General features: G+C 37.5%; 1 protein-coding gene across 3 annotated transcripts; it reads left to right on the forward strand.

The window, feature by feature from the left end:
• Positions 1-2411: 2411 nt before the first annotated feature.
• Positions 2412-9558, forward strand: wu:fa25f02 (uncharacterized protein C11orf24). 3 transcript variants are annotated; one of them, XM_026366277.1, is made up of 3 exons: positions 2412-2506; positions 4223-4554; positions 5008-9558. In XM_026366277.1, the coding sequence occupies exons 2-3, from the start codon at positions 4395-4397 to the stop codon at positions 5868-5870; spliced, it is 1023 nt and encodes a 340-aa protein (XP_026222062.1). In that variant the 5' UTR covers positions 2412-2506; positions 4223-4394; the 3' UTR covers positions 5871-9558. The 3 variants fall into 3 exon arrangements, with proteins under 3 accessions (XP_026222062.1, XP_026222063.1, XP_026222061.1); XM_026366278.1 differs by having other exon boundaries at positions 4389-4554; XM_026366276.1 differs by having other exon boundaries at positions 2412-4554.
• Positions 9559-16183: the final 6625 nt, after the last annotated feature.

Here is a 16183-nt window from a genome sequence, read left to right on the forward strand (position 1 = left end):
GAAATAGAGAGAGGATCTGGTTACGATCACCCCCCCCCCCCCAACCCCCCCGGGCAGAGTCGCATTTTAATTGGCTGTGTCACCTCCTCCCCCCAGAACTGATACCGCGGAGCGCGGGACGCGCCCCGAACATCTTCCTGTTGAGCAGCTGCTCACACGACACCCGACACACTGTCTGTGTGTGAAGGTTAGAACACATGTCAATATGGAATAGTGCCTCTGTTGGTTACAAGCATGAAATAATATTATCACTAAAATAACTAATAAATCAATAAAAACGGAGGTAAGGTATCGGAATATTTACCCGTTTTTGACAAGATGTGTTGGTAATAAAACGAATAAGCCAAAATGAAAGCATTTTGTTGTGTACTGTCGCTCTCTGTAATAAATGTATTAATAAATAAATGGTTAAGTCTAGATGATCAGTGACGACACACTGTGTGTGTGTTCACAAACATTTCTTGCCAATAGAAAGTGAGAAAATCTCCTGAATCTAAAGCCCACATCAAATCTCTGCTCATCTCCACAGACATGTGCACAGTTATCTAGTAATGCTGTCCAACACTCAGTTTAAAAGTCAGTCAGAAATTAGGCATTAGGGGTGGAAGGTGAGACGTCTTCAAGAACATGAAGACAGGTCCAGTTGCCACTGAACAGCAATGTTGGAATAAACATGACCTGAACTGAGAATCTTCACAGTATCTCATTTTATTTTGTCTGACGCTCCACGTCACACAGCGACATCTAGTGGGCACAAGTCATCTTAGCAACTTCAACATATAATCAAACGTTAGGAGCCAGTCGGCTGCAGGTTATTTTAGGGAGTGTGAAAATGCTGCCATCTGGCGGTTGTAGATGACGTACGGCGGTCTTCTGCAAACTGATTCTCAGTTCTCACTTTGATCAAAAGTTGTAATATGGGAGGCTAATTTTATCTCATTAGTCGTTCAACTTGAGAAAAGAATGTGTTTGTTGTTGTACCTACCTCTAGTACATTTTAGATTTTACATTAAAGTATTTGCACTTGCACTACTAATTAGGCCCTTAATATTAGTGGAGTAAAGGCAAAACTAACACATTGGAAATATTGTATATACTGTAAATTCTCAGAATGTACAAGTACCTAGAAATGGTCTCCTATGTACAGTACATGAATAAATGTACTTTGTTACTTGCCACTACTGATGAAAGAGAGAATTTTTCCTTTTCTCTCTGTGATGTCAAAGGCATTTTTTCTCTCTGCTATCAACTCTTGCTGCTCAGTGGGGATTTCTAGTTTTTTCTCTATAATTTGATGTAGATTTTCCATATAATTCTGCAAGATCTTAAAATGCCTTGTTTTCATTCAGTGCAATAGAAATAAACTGAATTGAAACTGAAGGGAGAACCCCCCAAAAACAAACACCAACTGAAGGAAGATGCAACAAAAAATTTGAAAGGTATATCAAAAGAACATACTTACACATAGTGGCTATAATAATAACAAGGAGGATTAGACACACCCAAGTATGGACAAAGCTGGTCAAGGATCACTACAACAAAGGCAGAATGTACAGGCACAAGATTCTGCCGCAAAGTCTAAAGAGAAGCCAACCAGCTTTTTTTAGGTGTTAGGTGTAACTGTGAGTGTAATAAAAAGGACAGTAAATAACACCAGAACAGTGGTAAGCAGATATAATCATGACACTTTGCTAAGCTACTTGCTAAACTACTTTGCCTACATGTGTTCCCCAAGAGTCTGAGATCATCACTAGTGAGTAGATGCAGTCCATCATTTGTTTTAGTGTCTGTGTGGGAATAATAGGAAATAATAAAAATACAGAAAGTCACTGGATGTGTCACGTCTGCTCTTCAGGTTTGGTCTAGGACCATTAGTTTGATAAAAGAGTTCTCAGTGACACTGCATACATTGATATTTAAGACAACAGTGACTTTGCTCTCCTGCAAACGCTTTCTCTCTTTCCTGTCTGAACAAAATGATTCGTCCTTTGAACAAAGATTCTGCAGGTCGAGAAATGCTTTTCTCTGTGTGGTGTGGAAGACTTCCTTCCTGATCTCAACCCCAACCACATACTTAGTAAATGAGTGTACAGGTGCCATCAATTGAGTTGTTAAGCTTAACGTTAAAACCAAATATTTAACCTGTATACTCATACACATTTCCTTGAAAGCTATTATTTTAGATATTTTATTTGAGTTATATGTATATAAGTGTCTTTTTTATCAACATTTAAACGTTTAACATATCAAGATTGTTGGGAACCAACATTGTATGCTCTTTTACATAAAACCAGTTTGCAAAAATTAGAAAAAATAAATAGACATTTTCTGTAGGAGCGTTCTTTTGTCTGCAGAGGGCAGTGGAGTTAAATGCCGAGTACATACTGCTAGAATAAAGCTGACGAAGAAGAAGAAGCGCACCACTGGTGTCAGGAAGTGTGTGTTTCAGTCTGGCCGTTCTTTTTAATACATCCGTGATCTGTTCATTAATCTAAGGGGATCTTTGGTAAGTTCTCTAAATCAAGATCTGTAATGTCCGTCCGACTGGAGCCTCCATTACTCTATCCAGATAACCGAGCGGGAAGGAAACGGTTTGTTAGCGTAAGCTAAGCTACAGTGTAGATGTTCACTGGTTTCTTTTAAAGAGCACAAATGTTTTCAGTGACTGAATTAGAATTTTACAACAGCGCTGTTTGGTGCCACGATAACTCACTTTAGTTTAGCAACTATTCGTTCGCCTTTAAACTGCTTGACTAAGTCCTTTTCATAGCAGTTTGATGTTGGTTGTGTTCTCGTGATATAAGCAGTCAGATGTGGGCTAAACTTCGGGATCACTGTTTGAACTAAGACTAGCTCTGGTCAACTTCTCAAGTACTTTAACCTCAAACTCGAACTTGGCGAGGTGTTAACTGTGTCATGCTGTAGTTCGGTCTGTCTGATAATTGGTTGGATTTAGGTGTAACTTAGTTATCAACTCTCCATGGAATCATGCTCAGCTCAGCTCCTCGTGATGTGATGTGATGCAATGTGAGCTCTGTCTTCTGATCAAACATCATTTAGATCACAGAATGAACAAAACATGTTATTTATTATAAAATTATAAATCTTGTTCTGTAAATTTACTGGAGCAGCGTCAAAAATTAGATTTCTATTAATTTTAAACAAAGTTTGCTCTTTTTGATTCACGCGCGCACACACACACACACACACACACACACACACACACACACACACACACACACACTGTTTTGCGTGTCTGTCCTCTCCACGTTGGCACTGTAATGATATGGATATTTCCTGTTGACATTTAAGGCAGGTACCTTAGTACTGAGGTTCAGTTCAAACAGTCTTTTGAATGTTTAACACTGTGCGACACCACAGTGGGAAAAAGAATGGACGTTAACGGCAGATGTGGAACAATTCAACATTTATTTTGTAACAATTTTTGCCATTTTCCAAGAATGTTTGTGATCATGTCTCTGGCACCATTTGAGGACCTGTAAAAGCAGAACAGCTGCTGATTGAAAGCAGAGGCTGCAGTGGAGTTTAAAGGAATTGATATTAAAACCAAATGTACGTTTAAATTGCAATAAATAAATATTAATAAATTGTATTGTAAAACTAATAATATACAAAGTGCAATGAAATTGATATTCTTAAAACTGACTATGCATCAAGTTAGGTGCAAATGCAGTATTGTTAATCTGTACTTTTATTACAGTATATGGTAAACAATGCCACCGACTAATTTATTTCTGTTAATGTCAAATCAAACATTTGTGGAAATGGTTTGGACAAAATTGACCCATCCCACTGTATTAACGGGGATTGGCATTGTTCTGACACTAGAGGGCAGTCGTTTTACACGTTTGACGTTGGTGGAATAATTTGCGACTGAAAATGTTCCCAAAAAAATACAGTTTCCTCCCATTTGTGTGTAAAAACTGAAGTGACCAGTTGTTGTTTAAGACATTACATATTTGTTTCAGTAAGAACCCAGTTGGTTTTTCACTGAATGCCACAGACTATTAAAGTAAACGCAAAATCAGTATTGAGAGAGTGGACAAACATGTTTTCCCATTTTTTGACAATAATAAGTAGAAACCAATAGCAGACATGTTTTAAAGGGTTGCTGTTCAACAGCATCTGTACACTTATCTAGCAGATTTTGCTGTGATGACTGCTGTTGACACATACTTCTTGTTGTTGATGTCTTTTGAAGGTCCAGAAAGTGGATGCTGCATTTCCTCCCGTTTCATCTGAGCCTCACATCCTTGTGTGTGAACGTTGATTGTGTGCACTTGACCGTACCTGTTGAGTGTCTGCACTCAAGGCCTATGTGTGTATTTGAGTGTGTGTGTCTGTGTGCTTGTGTCATTCCATCCTAGCCCACCATGTCCCTATATCACTTGAGGTTCCAGCTGAGTCCATTGTGTCTTCACCTCATGTGCCTACTGCTGGTCCTCACTGACTGCTCCTCCAGTACATCTGACATTGTGCCAACCAACCTACCAATGCAGCTCAACAAAACACAAAGTAACTGCTCTACTGCATGTGAGTATGGTTTGGGAATCATTCATAAAGGAGCTACAGCTTTCACTATGCAACTTAAAAAAATGCCTTTACAGATGCGTACACATGCATATACTGTATGTTGTCTGTGTTTAGTTTTTTTTGTCACGTATTGTATTGCTACACAAACAATTGTGGACAATAAAGTTGTTGATTAATTGATTTATGTGCTTTAGCTAAATGTGTACAGTAAGACAGATGGGTCTTTTCAGGCATGTTTTTTCTGCTGTGGATTTATTCATTAAAAAAAATCTAATTGAATTATTAGTTCTAAGTAAGTACGTTCTGGTCTATAAAAATTTAAAATGCTTGTTTTGTCAACTAAATTATTAGAGATTTGTAGCATGGATTTTTAAAAATAAAGAATTCTTACTAGTTTTTGTTATTTATTACTATTTTTGAGTTCAGCTATTCATGGAACTTGTTTTTCCCCAGGTGATAATGACAGACAGGAGGTCCATTCTTCCCCCAGCTCATCTTTATCTCTGGACCACAACTCTACCAGCAAAAAATTAAATGAAACTACAACATCCGTGGAGAGGGAAAATCATTCATCCACAGCCTCGCCATCCAAGCAGCCAGTAACACCAGGCCATCAGCTTCTGTCACCACAGGCAGTCACTGAGCATATAACCCTTCTTCCTTCTAAGACCACAGGCCCACTGTCTCAAGCTCCTCATGCTAGATCCAGTACCAGCACTGGTACTGTTTCATCCAGCACTTCACAACCTGCTAGGAATGAAAACACAACTACTGTATTGGTGACTTCCATAATCACAACCATACCAACCTCTACGCCAACCATCACAAGGCCAACATTAACAACAGCCGCCACAGCTGCACCACACCCTACTACAACTGCAAAAGGGACAACCACACTAACAAGTGGTAGCACAGCCATTACTACTAATACTACTACTATAGATACCAAGCCTTCTCCTTCATCAACACTGGTCATTACCACATCACAGCCAAGTACCCTAAGTACTGGGATGCCACCAATTCACACCATGTCGCTACCCACAAGGCCTCCTTCGCTAAGTACGATTACTCCTGCCAATCACAATGAGTCAGTTGCTGCAGTTACAAAGGTTGCCGTGGTGGAAATAGCAGGGGGTGCACTGACCAGGCAGCTGGTGGACACAGCATCTTTATTGGCTGTCTTGCTCTTTGGCTTGCTCTTCTTTATGGTCACTGTGTCTGTGTTTGTCACACAAGCCTACGAGAGCTACCGGAGGAAGGACTACACTCAGGTGGACTACCTAATCAATGGCATGTATGCTGACTCGGGAGTGTAAACAAAGACAAAGCTGAGCACAGTTTGTGGACATCTTCTCCTGCCTTTGGAGTTCATGAGTCTAGCATTGAAGACCGACTGGATGGTATTATACTGGTGCTGTGAATTCACAGGGTGAAGTCTGCTTAAAGGGAAATAGAATCAGTCTAAAGTGACTAAAAGCAGTCACTGATCTGTTTCTACTTAACACTTTTCCATCATGGTTTGAATCCAGCTTCTTCGTGGATGTAACTCTAGTACATGTGAACATAACTACATGCCTGTACATACTGGCTATACTGGTGTATCTCTTCTCCATTACTCCGCATTCCAGCTGCAGTCAAGATGCTTCAAAAGCTCAACAGATTACCGAATTAATTGAGGTTTTATTTCCAGATCACAGATCACTTTCTGTATCATATGACTGAATGCGAGTGTTTATGTATTGTTTTGTGTTTTGTTTTTTTCATCTCTACCTTCAACATTTAAAACTGTGTCAGTGTTTTCAGATAAGTCTAGTCACACAGAAGTCTTGTGTTCATTAAGGAGTGACTAGGGATATAATTCAAATGGTAACTTGAACACAACTTGTAATGTTTTCCCACATTTGAACCTTATAAAGGACCAAAACTAATTTGTGAATATTTCACATATAACACCACAATAATGACTAAGTCAGACAAAATAAATCATCCTTTTGATGCATCTGTCCAATGAAATAGCAGTCCAGTAGCTGTAGTGTCTGTACACAGATCCGAGTGACGTAAGAGCTGAGATGGAGGGATTTGAACCAGCATCTTTCATACTTTGCAAAGTCTACAATTCTAATGTTTCAGAAGGACATTAGAATTGGACACAGGTACTGACAGCTGAATAAGGTGGAAGGTGATTTTCCTCAGATGTGTCCTGGTGTGTTGAAGCCAGGACCAGAGTATATATGGTGCAGTGTTTGGTTTAGTCAATAGACCACATAAAGACCACAACACTCACTGAACAAAGAGCCTTATTCAGTTTAATAAATCCATCCCAGTTAGAGTCTTATTTCAGGAACTAGCTTGAATTCAAAGTTTTCACAGAGCAGACAAGCGTGTCTGACTTCTGATGAGGTTATACTGCTTCTTATTACATCCATCCTCCATTACAAACAATTCTGCACTAAACAGGTTATAGTATCAACTGGGGACTGGTGGATATCACTTCTTCTGCTTTCTTGAGAAGTTTTTTTTTTTTAGTATGTTGACCAAACCTTACCCGATTACCCACATGAACAACAATGACTGATAGGAAGGCGGCATAATGTGCAGGTGTTAGCAGCGCTCTTTTTAATATTTAACACATCTCTTCATTTCACCATTAGAAAGGTACAGACTTTTTGGGAATACATTTACTTACTGTAAAACCAAAACTTACAGTGCTGGAGAATATGCAGTCAAGTTTATAATTTACACATTCTAGGATGTTTTTAACTTGACACAAAGCTGTGGTTTGATAACCCTTTACCAAAGGCCATAGCACAGGAGTACTATTATTTACAATGACACAACGAAAATACAGTGTACAAAATCAGACCTACGTTATTAGAAAGTTTGGATTTTTGGAAGCAATACTGAGTCACATCACTGCTCATCAGGAAATAGGTCTAAGGCTAACACTGAAACCACACTCGTAACATCTGAGCTTGTTAGCCATGCTTCAGAATGTCAGTGTTTACATGAATTTAATTCCAGTATAGCCACGAACATTTTCTGCCTGTGCCTGTCCACTGGCATCCCTCTAATAACTCTTAATACAAAATATTTAAATTAATGGATCAAATCAAGACAGCAGCTTCTTCCAAGAGACCACAGAAATGAATGCTGAAAGCAGAGGTTTAAAAGTCTAAGTTGACGACAGTTCGATGACTCCACCACTTCCAGTACCTTCAGTTATTGTGCTGGGCTTGTCTGAACACTTTGTACACCACCTCTTTTAGTGGACAAGTCTCTTTTCATTGAATGGTGGTTTACAATAGAGAAGACTTTTTTTTTTTCAAAGTCTTATTTCACTTTTATGATGTGCTGTCATTTCAGCTATGCAGTGTTCATCTTTTATTTGCACACATCTTGCTGAGTCATGGCAAGTGGGCCATAGATAAGTTATTTTGTTCTTGCGTGTTTTTTTTTTTTTTTATAATATCTGTGTCTGTTCACGACCAACTTTTTGTTTATGTTTAGTCCATCATCTCAAAACAGGTTTTTCATACATCCTACGTGCATTTTCTCATGTTTCAGTCTAGATGTTTCATATTACACTTATTCATAATTAAATTCAATATTTTTTGGAGGGAGCTGGAAGAAATGGATTGATATTTTACAGCCATTACAGGTTTGAACAATATCGGTGAAGCATTATAATATTTTTTATTTTATTATTATTTTTAAATAGTCCTGTTGCAACTTCGACAACAGAAACGTGAGACTGTCAGTAGCCATGCCACAGACTGAATTCCAGTTGCCTTTTCTCTTTCCTTGACCAGTATTGTATAACTTTTTTTTTTTTTTGAGTGATTCATGACTGATGGTAATTTACCAAATAATCAGTGAAGCACATTATTGTTTGATACAGTGGGAAACACAAAGCCATTATCAATGAGTGACAGGTTCAACGATGAAATGTACTGTGTTGCACGACATGGAAAGAAACTTTATGAATGGATCTGAAAGCTCACAGCAGAAGATGTTTTCACATGAAATATGTATTGTGCATTTCTGCAATATGTGAAATTCATTAGTTTTTTTTTTTTATTTTGACCTTTTTATTTTTTTATAGGAGCTGCAAATTTGTGTTCCCTACCATTTAAAGGCTGATATAATGCAGTAACTTGTTTAGACTGATTTAGAAATGCAGGGAACATTGGATTTAGTTGTAAGTGGAGAGAGGCCATGTTTTGAATAATCTGAAAATTAGTCAAGCCAATTAGTTTTAGGTTGTTTTTGTTTTTTTTAGATAATTCTGTCTTCACCTCACTACCTTTGGGGAAAACAACTTCTTTGTCCTTTATAACAGATTTAGATATATATATATATATTGTTCATTCTATGCTTCTGTGGCTGCTCTAGGCTTCCGTACACAGGTGTAATATTTTACATGTTTTGGTTTTTCATGATTGCTGACTAATTGTAATAATCTGCACGACAAATCTATTTTGTTTTATTAGATAATGATATCAGAACAACTCAAACCATCTTAAGAGCATTAGATAAAAACTTGGAAGGATCACTTCCTTGAGATGATAACATTTATTGTAACTGTCTCACATTTAGATTTTAGGTTTTTCTGCAGTCACATCAGATTATTCAACCATTATGATGACCAAATCTAAAGCTTCTCTAGCCTTGTCTATAATGACTTGATATCTACAGTGATGGCAATACGAATGCAGCTTACAAAATGTCCTGGATATTTTGACCACTTTTGTTATGTCAGTGGAGCAATTTCAAGATTTGAAGACTTTGTAATTTTTATTATTATTTAGTTTCTAATGTCAACAATCCTGAAATGAGCTGTTCAAGATTGTAGAAACTATGGGATGTGCATATGTAGTGACTGATATGCAGACTGTCAAATGACAAAGAGAAGACACCCGCTGTGTGCCAACTCTATATTGTACTAATGCACTTTGAAAAGATATTTTTACTTGCTGAGAATAAATAATAAAAGAACCAAATTGATATTGTTGGTGTTGAATCAGTAAATGTTGTCTCATCTTTGGAGTTTAATTCTCAGGTGCCAGTTGTAGGCTGGCTGGAGTAATATGATCATTCCACGTGAAGCGAGCTCTCTTTGATCAAAGGACTGGGATTAGCCAGCGGTTCTGTTTGTGTGTGTGACTTGGACCCTCAGAGAGCGAGCTGTATAGCACATTCAATTTCTCACCCTCACACCTTTGCCTTTGACATTCTGCAGGATGCACATCGAGTTCAATTTAGCTTCTACATAAAATCTTTGTCAGAGGTAAAATATCTTTATTGGTGTGTGTGTGTGTTTATTTAAAGATGGTCTTGTTAAAATGCACACTAATAAAATTCACCTGTGTGTTAACAGGAACAGTTGTTCCTCCATAGAATTTGCTAGTAGACTGTGTGTTGTTTATGAAATATAGATAAGGATGCTACTTTACCACCATCCCATCCATAGTTTTAAAAGTTTCACACAATGTCTCTAGGACATCCTGACTCTCCCGCTGTGTATTTAACCAAAACATTTCTCTTCTTCTGGAGTCTGAGAGAAGCTAACCTTAGCCACATTAGCTGTGTAGCTTTATTATGCAGGTAATGGGGCTACATTCAACAAACTAACCTCTAAACACACACAAACACACATACTGTTATGTATACTTCAGTGAGGACCGCTCCATCAAAAACAAATGCATCCACACTTTCTTTAGATCCTGAGACGATGGGAGTAAGAAGAAAGACTTCCATCTATAAATCCATCAAGTACTTTGCACTCTGCTGCTACTGTTTCGCTGTTTGCAGAGTGAGTCTGCTGTACCGATGATAAACAACGGCAGAATTCAGTTCTTTGAGAATTCAGTTGTCATGGGCTGTGTTTGGACCCAGCCTGAGGATCAAGAGGAGACAAGACGTTATTTTTAGCATGAATTTCAAATAGACTCTTCAAGGACTACTTTCCACAAAACCTTCTTGTCCCTGTGTACAAGGAACAGTGCACTTCTAACATACTTCATAGTATGTGTCTAGATGCACCAGACACTCATGTACAAAAATTACCAAAAATGTGATTTTGTATAAAATGGGCACTTAAAGAGTTAAAGAGACAACCACCTACTTGAACCAAAGACAATGTAATAAAGTAGGTTTGAGTCCAAGGCACTCAGTTGGTAGAGCAGTTGCCTGTGAACCCCATAGTAGCATCATCATGTTGAAACTGTAATAGTACTGTCAACTTAAAATTGTATTGGAATTGGAAAAACAGCTGCATGTTGTTCAACAATTTTCTTCTGGATCAATATAGTATAGTGTACATAAAGGAGAAAAAAAATACATTTAGACTGTAAGAAGCATTGTTAAATTTATACTATATGACTGGATTTGATTTGGTGGGATATCATTTTAATTTTCTTATTGAGGTACTTATCTAGTATGGCTAACTTTGGTTGAATTAAGTACAATAAGGCTACTGGTATACACACTTTATGACATTTTGTCTTCCAATTTACTGATTGTTTACTGCTTTGACTAAGAAAGTGCTTAATGGAAGGGCTCCTTAATACCTGATTGTGAAATGCAGTATTTATTGTGTAAACATTACCGTTAATAATACCAATCTAATGTACTCTGTTTAAAGATATGTTCTTGAGCTTAGACACACATGTTGATGATGTTGTATTACAGAAAGAACATGTTTATTAATGTTCTGGTTGAGCCTAATGTAGCAGAGTGAGAAGAAAGATGTCTTCATTAACACAACTGAAATTAAGCTGAAGACCCTTTGTCATTAACTTCAAGAACTGGCTGTTCACTCGTTGCCTAATACACTGTATCCAACCTAGCTAAATGTAAAACTAAAATGCAGAAATAAAGTTGTATAAGAAGGAAACAAACAAAAGTTACTAGTTTGGTAACTAGCATAACTGATTCCCACAGTCACTGCACAGTTTTCTGTGCATGTACATATAAAATACATTAAAATAAATAAATTAATTAATAAAAAAAAACACATCTGACTCTGTTCTGTCAGGGGTCACATAGCCAGATTGGACATGAGTGACATCTAGGACACACAATCAGTCACTTCTGAGGAAAGAAATGTGAACTTGAGCATGTAATGTGAACATAGCCTAAAAGATCAACGTATGATCTGTAGGAATAGCCCTGTTATTTTCCAGCATTCTTCACTGATTTAAAAGTTTTATGTTTAAAAAATGTTTACCCCCATTTTAGTGTGAGTTTATTGGATACCTAATGGTAGTCTTGTCTAACAATCAAGGAGGTTGAGACACAGTCATCAGTAGAGGTCAGCAGAGCTACACAACTACAATAATAAAATAATAGTGATCATTTGGAGCCCTTACTGGCGCCCTTTCTCTCTGACAAAAAAAAAAAAGAGAGAAATATGATAGACAAAGTGGGAACAAATTGAAAGTATCATAACTGATTCAAATCATTAAAATTATAGATATAAATCATTTGACCAATCGTAACCTGTATGGACGGGTGTATGGACCCATGTCCATACACCCGTCCATACATTCTACTTTGTAGAAACTTGTTTTCACTTTGACATAATTAAGGTTTTTTTCAGATTTTTTTTTTCTTTACTTTTATTGACCCTGATTGATTTATAATGTCAATAAAAGGATGAAACACCCAAGAGTGTCAAGACTTTGTATAGGCACTGTATAATTGCTGGTCACCTGCTTCTTCTCCCACTGTTGTTCCAACTGATTTATGCCATCGGATGTTTGTTTATAGGTTTGCAACAACTTTAACAATCTCAAGAGATATGTGGTTGGGGTCTTGTGAAGTTCAGTTCTCTCTAAATAATAAACAATATTCTATAAGAGATGGTGTACTGGTGAGTACACTGGTTTGGGAGAAATACTGGAGATTAAAAAACACCATCTTGTTTTTTATTGGTCTTTGTAATGGGAACTGCCATCTTTTGTTCAGTGATATACAGGAAATGACAGATGCAAATTACATGAATTGCAGCAACTAAAACCTAAGTTTGAAAAGAGACATTTAAAATCACCTAATTAAAGACTTACCTAAAGTTTACCATGTTAATGTATTTATTTATTTTCTGTTCCTTTTTTCCTTAATGATGACTAGGCCTGCGTGAGGTTGTGTGTGGATTGTGTTAATTTGTAAGCTGTTGATATTTGATGCAATGATGTCTTCTAATCCCATGAGGGAACATTTCAAAGAATAAAGAGTCAACTCTGATGGTTTGGAAACAAGACTAGTTGCCTTAGTTTCTGAAATAATCCCAGCAAGCACCCAAACACATAAATGGCACACCCAAGCAGCCAACCTAACCATACACAAATATTCACACAGCAAGAGCGCTTCTCAGGTTCAGGAAAAAGTTTTAATATGGAAACATATGAGTCAATAGTGCAAAAGCGTGCAAAACTTTAAGAACACAACTTTCTGCCTTCAAAGGAAATCTTCAGGTTGCTTTGTCTCTTACCCCCACTTGTGAAACAGATGACATTTAGAAATGTGATGACTGTTCTTCTCTCTGAGATTAAACTTTTTTTTTCCTCAATGATTTGCTCAAAGTAGGTGCTTGAATCCAATGAATGAATAGCCAAGTTGAAACTGTTAGCTTTTCAATGCAGATTGTAAGTGTCTCATGAGTCATCGTCATCCTTTTGTGAATTTATGATTATTTAGTTCATACAGTTGTCAAAATTTTATTTAAAATAATGCCTCACCTTAAGTAGCGTTAGGTTAAAAGTATGTGCAAGCTTTTTTTTTTTTTTTTTTTGATGGGCCACCTGACAAGTTTGTGAGGGCCTTCACTATAACATTATGGGACAGAGCTAAAGTAGATGCAGAGGAGTGACGGACACTTCTAAATTCACTGTATTCTGCACATAGTTCAAGAGGAGCACACAGTAATTGTGCTTTAATTATGTTAATGGGTGATGCTACTTGTGATTTACATGGACAAGATGTTTAGCTATTGTAGCTTAAACGACAACTGTATTCAATTCAATTCAATTCAATTTTATTTGTAGAGCGCTTTTTACAATTGACATTGTCACAAAGCAGCAGCAACTGTATGATGTGTAGCCAGTATTTCTTTGGACCAATGTAGCTACACCGATCTTAGCATTAAGGTGAAAACATTTCTTCAGACATTGGACCATTTTGCTCTGTATCTTTTTGTTGATAGAGTAGTTCCCTTAGTCTTCTTAACACTCGGTAATTTGCGTGTGAGACAGTGAGTTAATTTAGAGAAATCACTAATGGTACAAACTATTTTATTACTGCTGGAAGAGGGAAATCCCCTTATGAAGTCCATAGACATTTTGTATGTGGTCAGGGTCACTGAGGGAAGAAAAGGGATGCTGGAGACCAGTCAGAAGGCATTGTCTTGAGAAACTGACAGGACATGCAGTGCACAGGTTGCAACCTTACTTGTTGTATTCAGAGGAAGGAAGGAGCAGTGGTGGAGGAGTGGCAGAAATCTTCCACTTATGCTTATTAATCAATCCTAGACCTAAACATAGTTGTAATTCATTTGAGAGACTCACTCTCAGTCTCTCTGATCCACACTGTTTGTTTATTTTGTACCGTCCTCCTGTCCCTCACTTAGTTTTTCACTGAATGATTCCATTTCAGTGTCATTATAGGGGGTGACTTTAACATTCATGTAGATAATGACAATAAGTGTCTAAACATTGTATTTAATTCACTATAAGACTCTATTGATTTTACTCAAAATGTAAATCACTCACTGTTTTAATCACACCCTTGATTTTATTTTGACATACATGTTGAAATTGATCATTTAATAGTTTCTTCTCTGACCATTTTTAATAACATTTGAATTTACTTTACTCCAAAAAACACAGAAATAATAAATTAAGTGAAATATATGAAGATGTCCTTGTGAAACTGGAAATTGGACCATTGGCATACTGTCAGAACAACATTTAGTCACATACACTCATGGCTAGAACCTGCCTTACCACCGTACAGAGGACAGGACTGATTTGAGACCAGCTCTCAGACATATAGACCCAGTGCTGAGAAAGACTGTCCATAACTAGAAAACCACACACTTCATCCAAATTCTCATAAGTAAGTTTGTAAGTTGACCAGTCCATATGAAACAAGCTGATTGATTATTGTTTCTATATTTAGATTAAAACACATTAGAATGTAACCCTTCCAGCTAACTGTGAGAGTGGCCCAACACCGGAAATGCTTGTTTGTTCCTTTAATCTGTTTCAGTGCCATCCTCTAAACAAGCTGCAGAGCTTAACAAATTCTACTGTTATATATGAGAGCCAGGAGACCCATTAGTATTTAAGACATCTAGTATAAAAGTTTATAGTTAAACTGCAGCTGTCAAGCTTTAGGTTTACTTATGTAGGCATGTTCAATACACTGTTGTCTTTATTACAGATGCAGATGTTATTGCAAATCCACTTAATCCAGTTGATGAGCACTGGGTGTTCATTAACTGTGTAATATAAGTGTAATATAGGTTAAAGGATTAAGCCTGTGATTTTCTATGTGTTTGTTACTGGGAACAATAAAAGAAACTAAAAGCAAAATTGCATTTACAGATAATTATTTAATTGACAAAAGTACAAAGAAAAGCTTTTCATTGTTTTTCAACTGATTATATTTTGTAATCCAACACGTGGAGTTGCTCACAGTAAGAGCTCAGCTCAGCCGCCATTTTTCCCAGTGGATAATAGAGTTGCTTCCCTGTGCCTTTGGTTTAGGGTTAGGAGCTGTGGCTGTAACAGTCCCTGTCATGGTGGCAACCCCTGAACCTGTTTGTGGACACCAGAAGTGAGGGATTTCGTCAAACTGTAAAAGGAGTCTTACCATCCTGGTTGGCTTGTGGGATTCCTGTGGCAGCTGATGGGTATTTGCCAGCCAAGTAAGCTACAGCCCAGGTGGCTGCGGGGGCAAAAAACAAAAACTCAGGCCTTGGAGGAGTTGGGAGGCCATGGAGCCTTCTGTTAAGGGCTGTCTGGTCCCTAAACGCACCGAGCAGGAGTCTGGTTCAAGTTGCCAGGAGTGAGTCAGACCTATTCCCAGTGCATTTTGGATTGTGACAGGGCTGCTTTTTGTCACCGGCTCTGTTTATTATTTTCATGGATAGAATTTCTAGGTGCTGCCAGGTGCCGCAGGAGATTGGTTTGGAGACCACAGGATATCATCCCTGCTTTCTGAAGAAGATGTTGTCTTGTCGCCGTTATCAGGCCAAGACCTTCCATCTGTAATGGGGTGGTTTGCAGCCAAGTGTAAAGTCGCTGGGATGAGAATCAGCCCCACCTGTTGTTATCTCTTCTGTAAATTCCAGTACAGATGAGGGAAAGCAAACTCAAACTCAAACCTCAAGCAACACTTAGTAGAAGCTTATCAAACAACTTTTTGGAGATTTGTGTTTTCTTTATTGTAGCAAGTTCCAGACTCATCTCAAGCAAAAAAAATTTTTTTAAAAAAGCAATGGCTTGGAATATTTTTTAGATATTTTAAAAGATTTCAGAGACAATTTTTTATGTGCTAAATATTTTCAAAATAAAATTTCCTCTGTCAACATGGGCTACTTTGTGTAGATTTGTTTTTCTATTGACTC

This window comes from Anabas testudineus, chromosome 6, assembly GCF_900324465.2.
Source record: "Anabas testudineus chromosome 6, fAnaTes1.2, whole genome shotgun sequence".
Taxonomy (NCBI): Eukaryota; Metazoa; Chordata; class Actinopteri; order Anabantiformes; family Anabantidae; genus Anabas; species Anabas testudineus.

Excerpts from the sequence above, each read along its gene's own strand:
- wu:fa25f02 (XM_026366276.1), top strand. The coding sequence starts at position 4,395 with ATGTCCCTATATCACTTGAGGTTCCAGCTGAGTCCATTGTGTCTTCAC. Across the intron at positions 4,555-5,007 it reads AAGTAACTGCTCTACTGCAT|GTGATAATGACAGACAGGAG; the intron begins GTGAGTATGGTT and ends GTTTTTCCCCAG.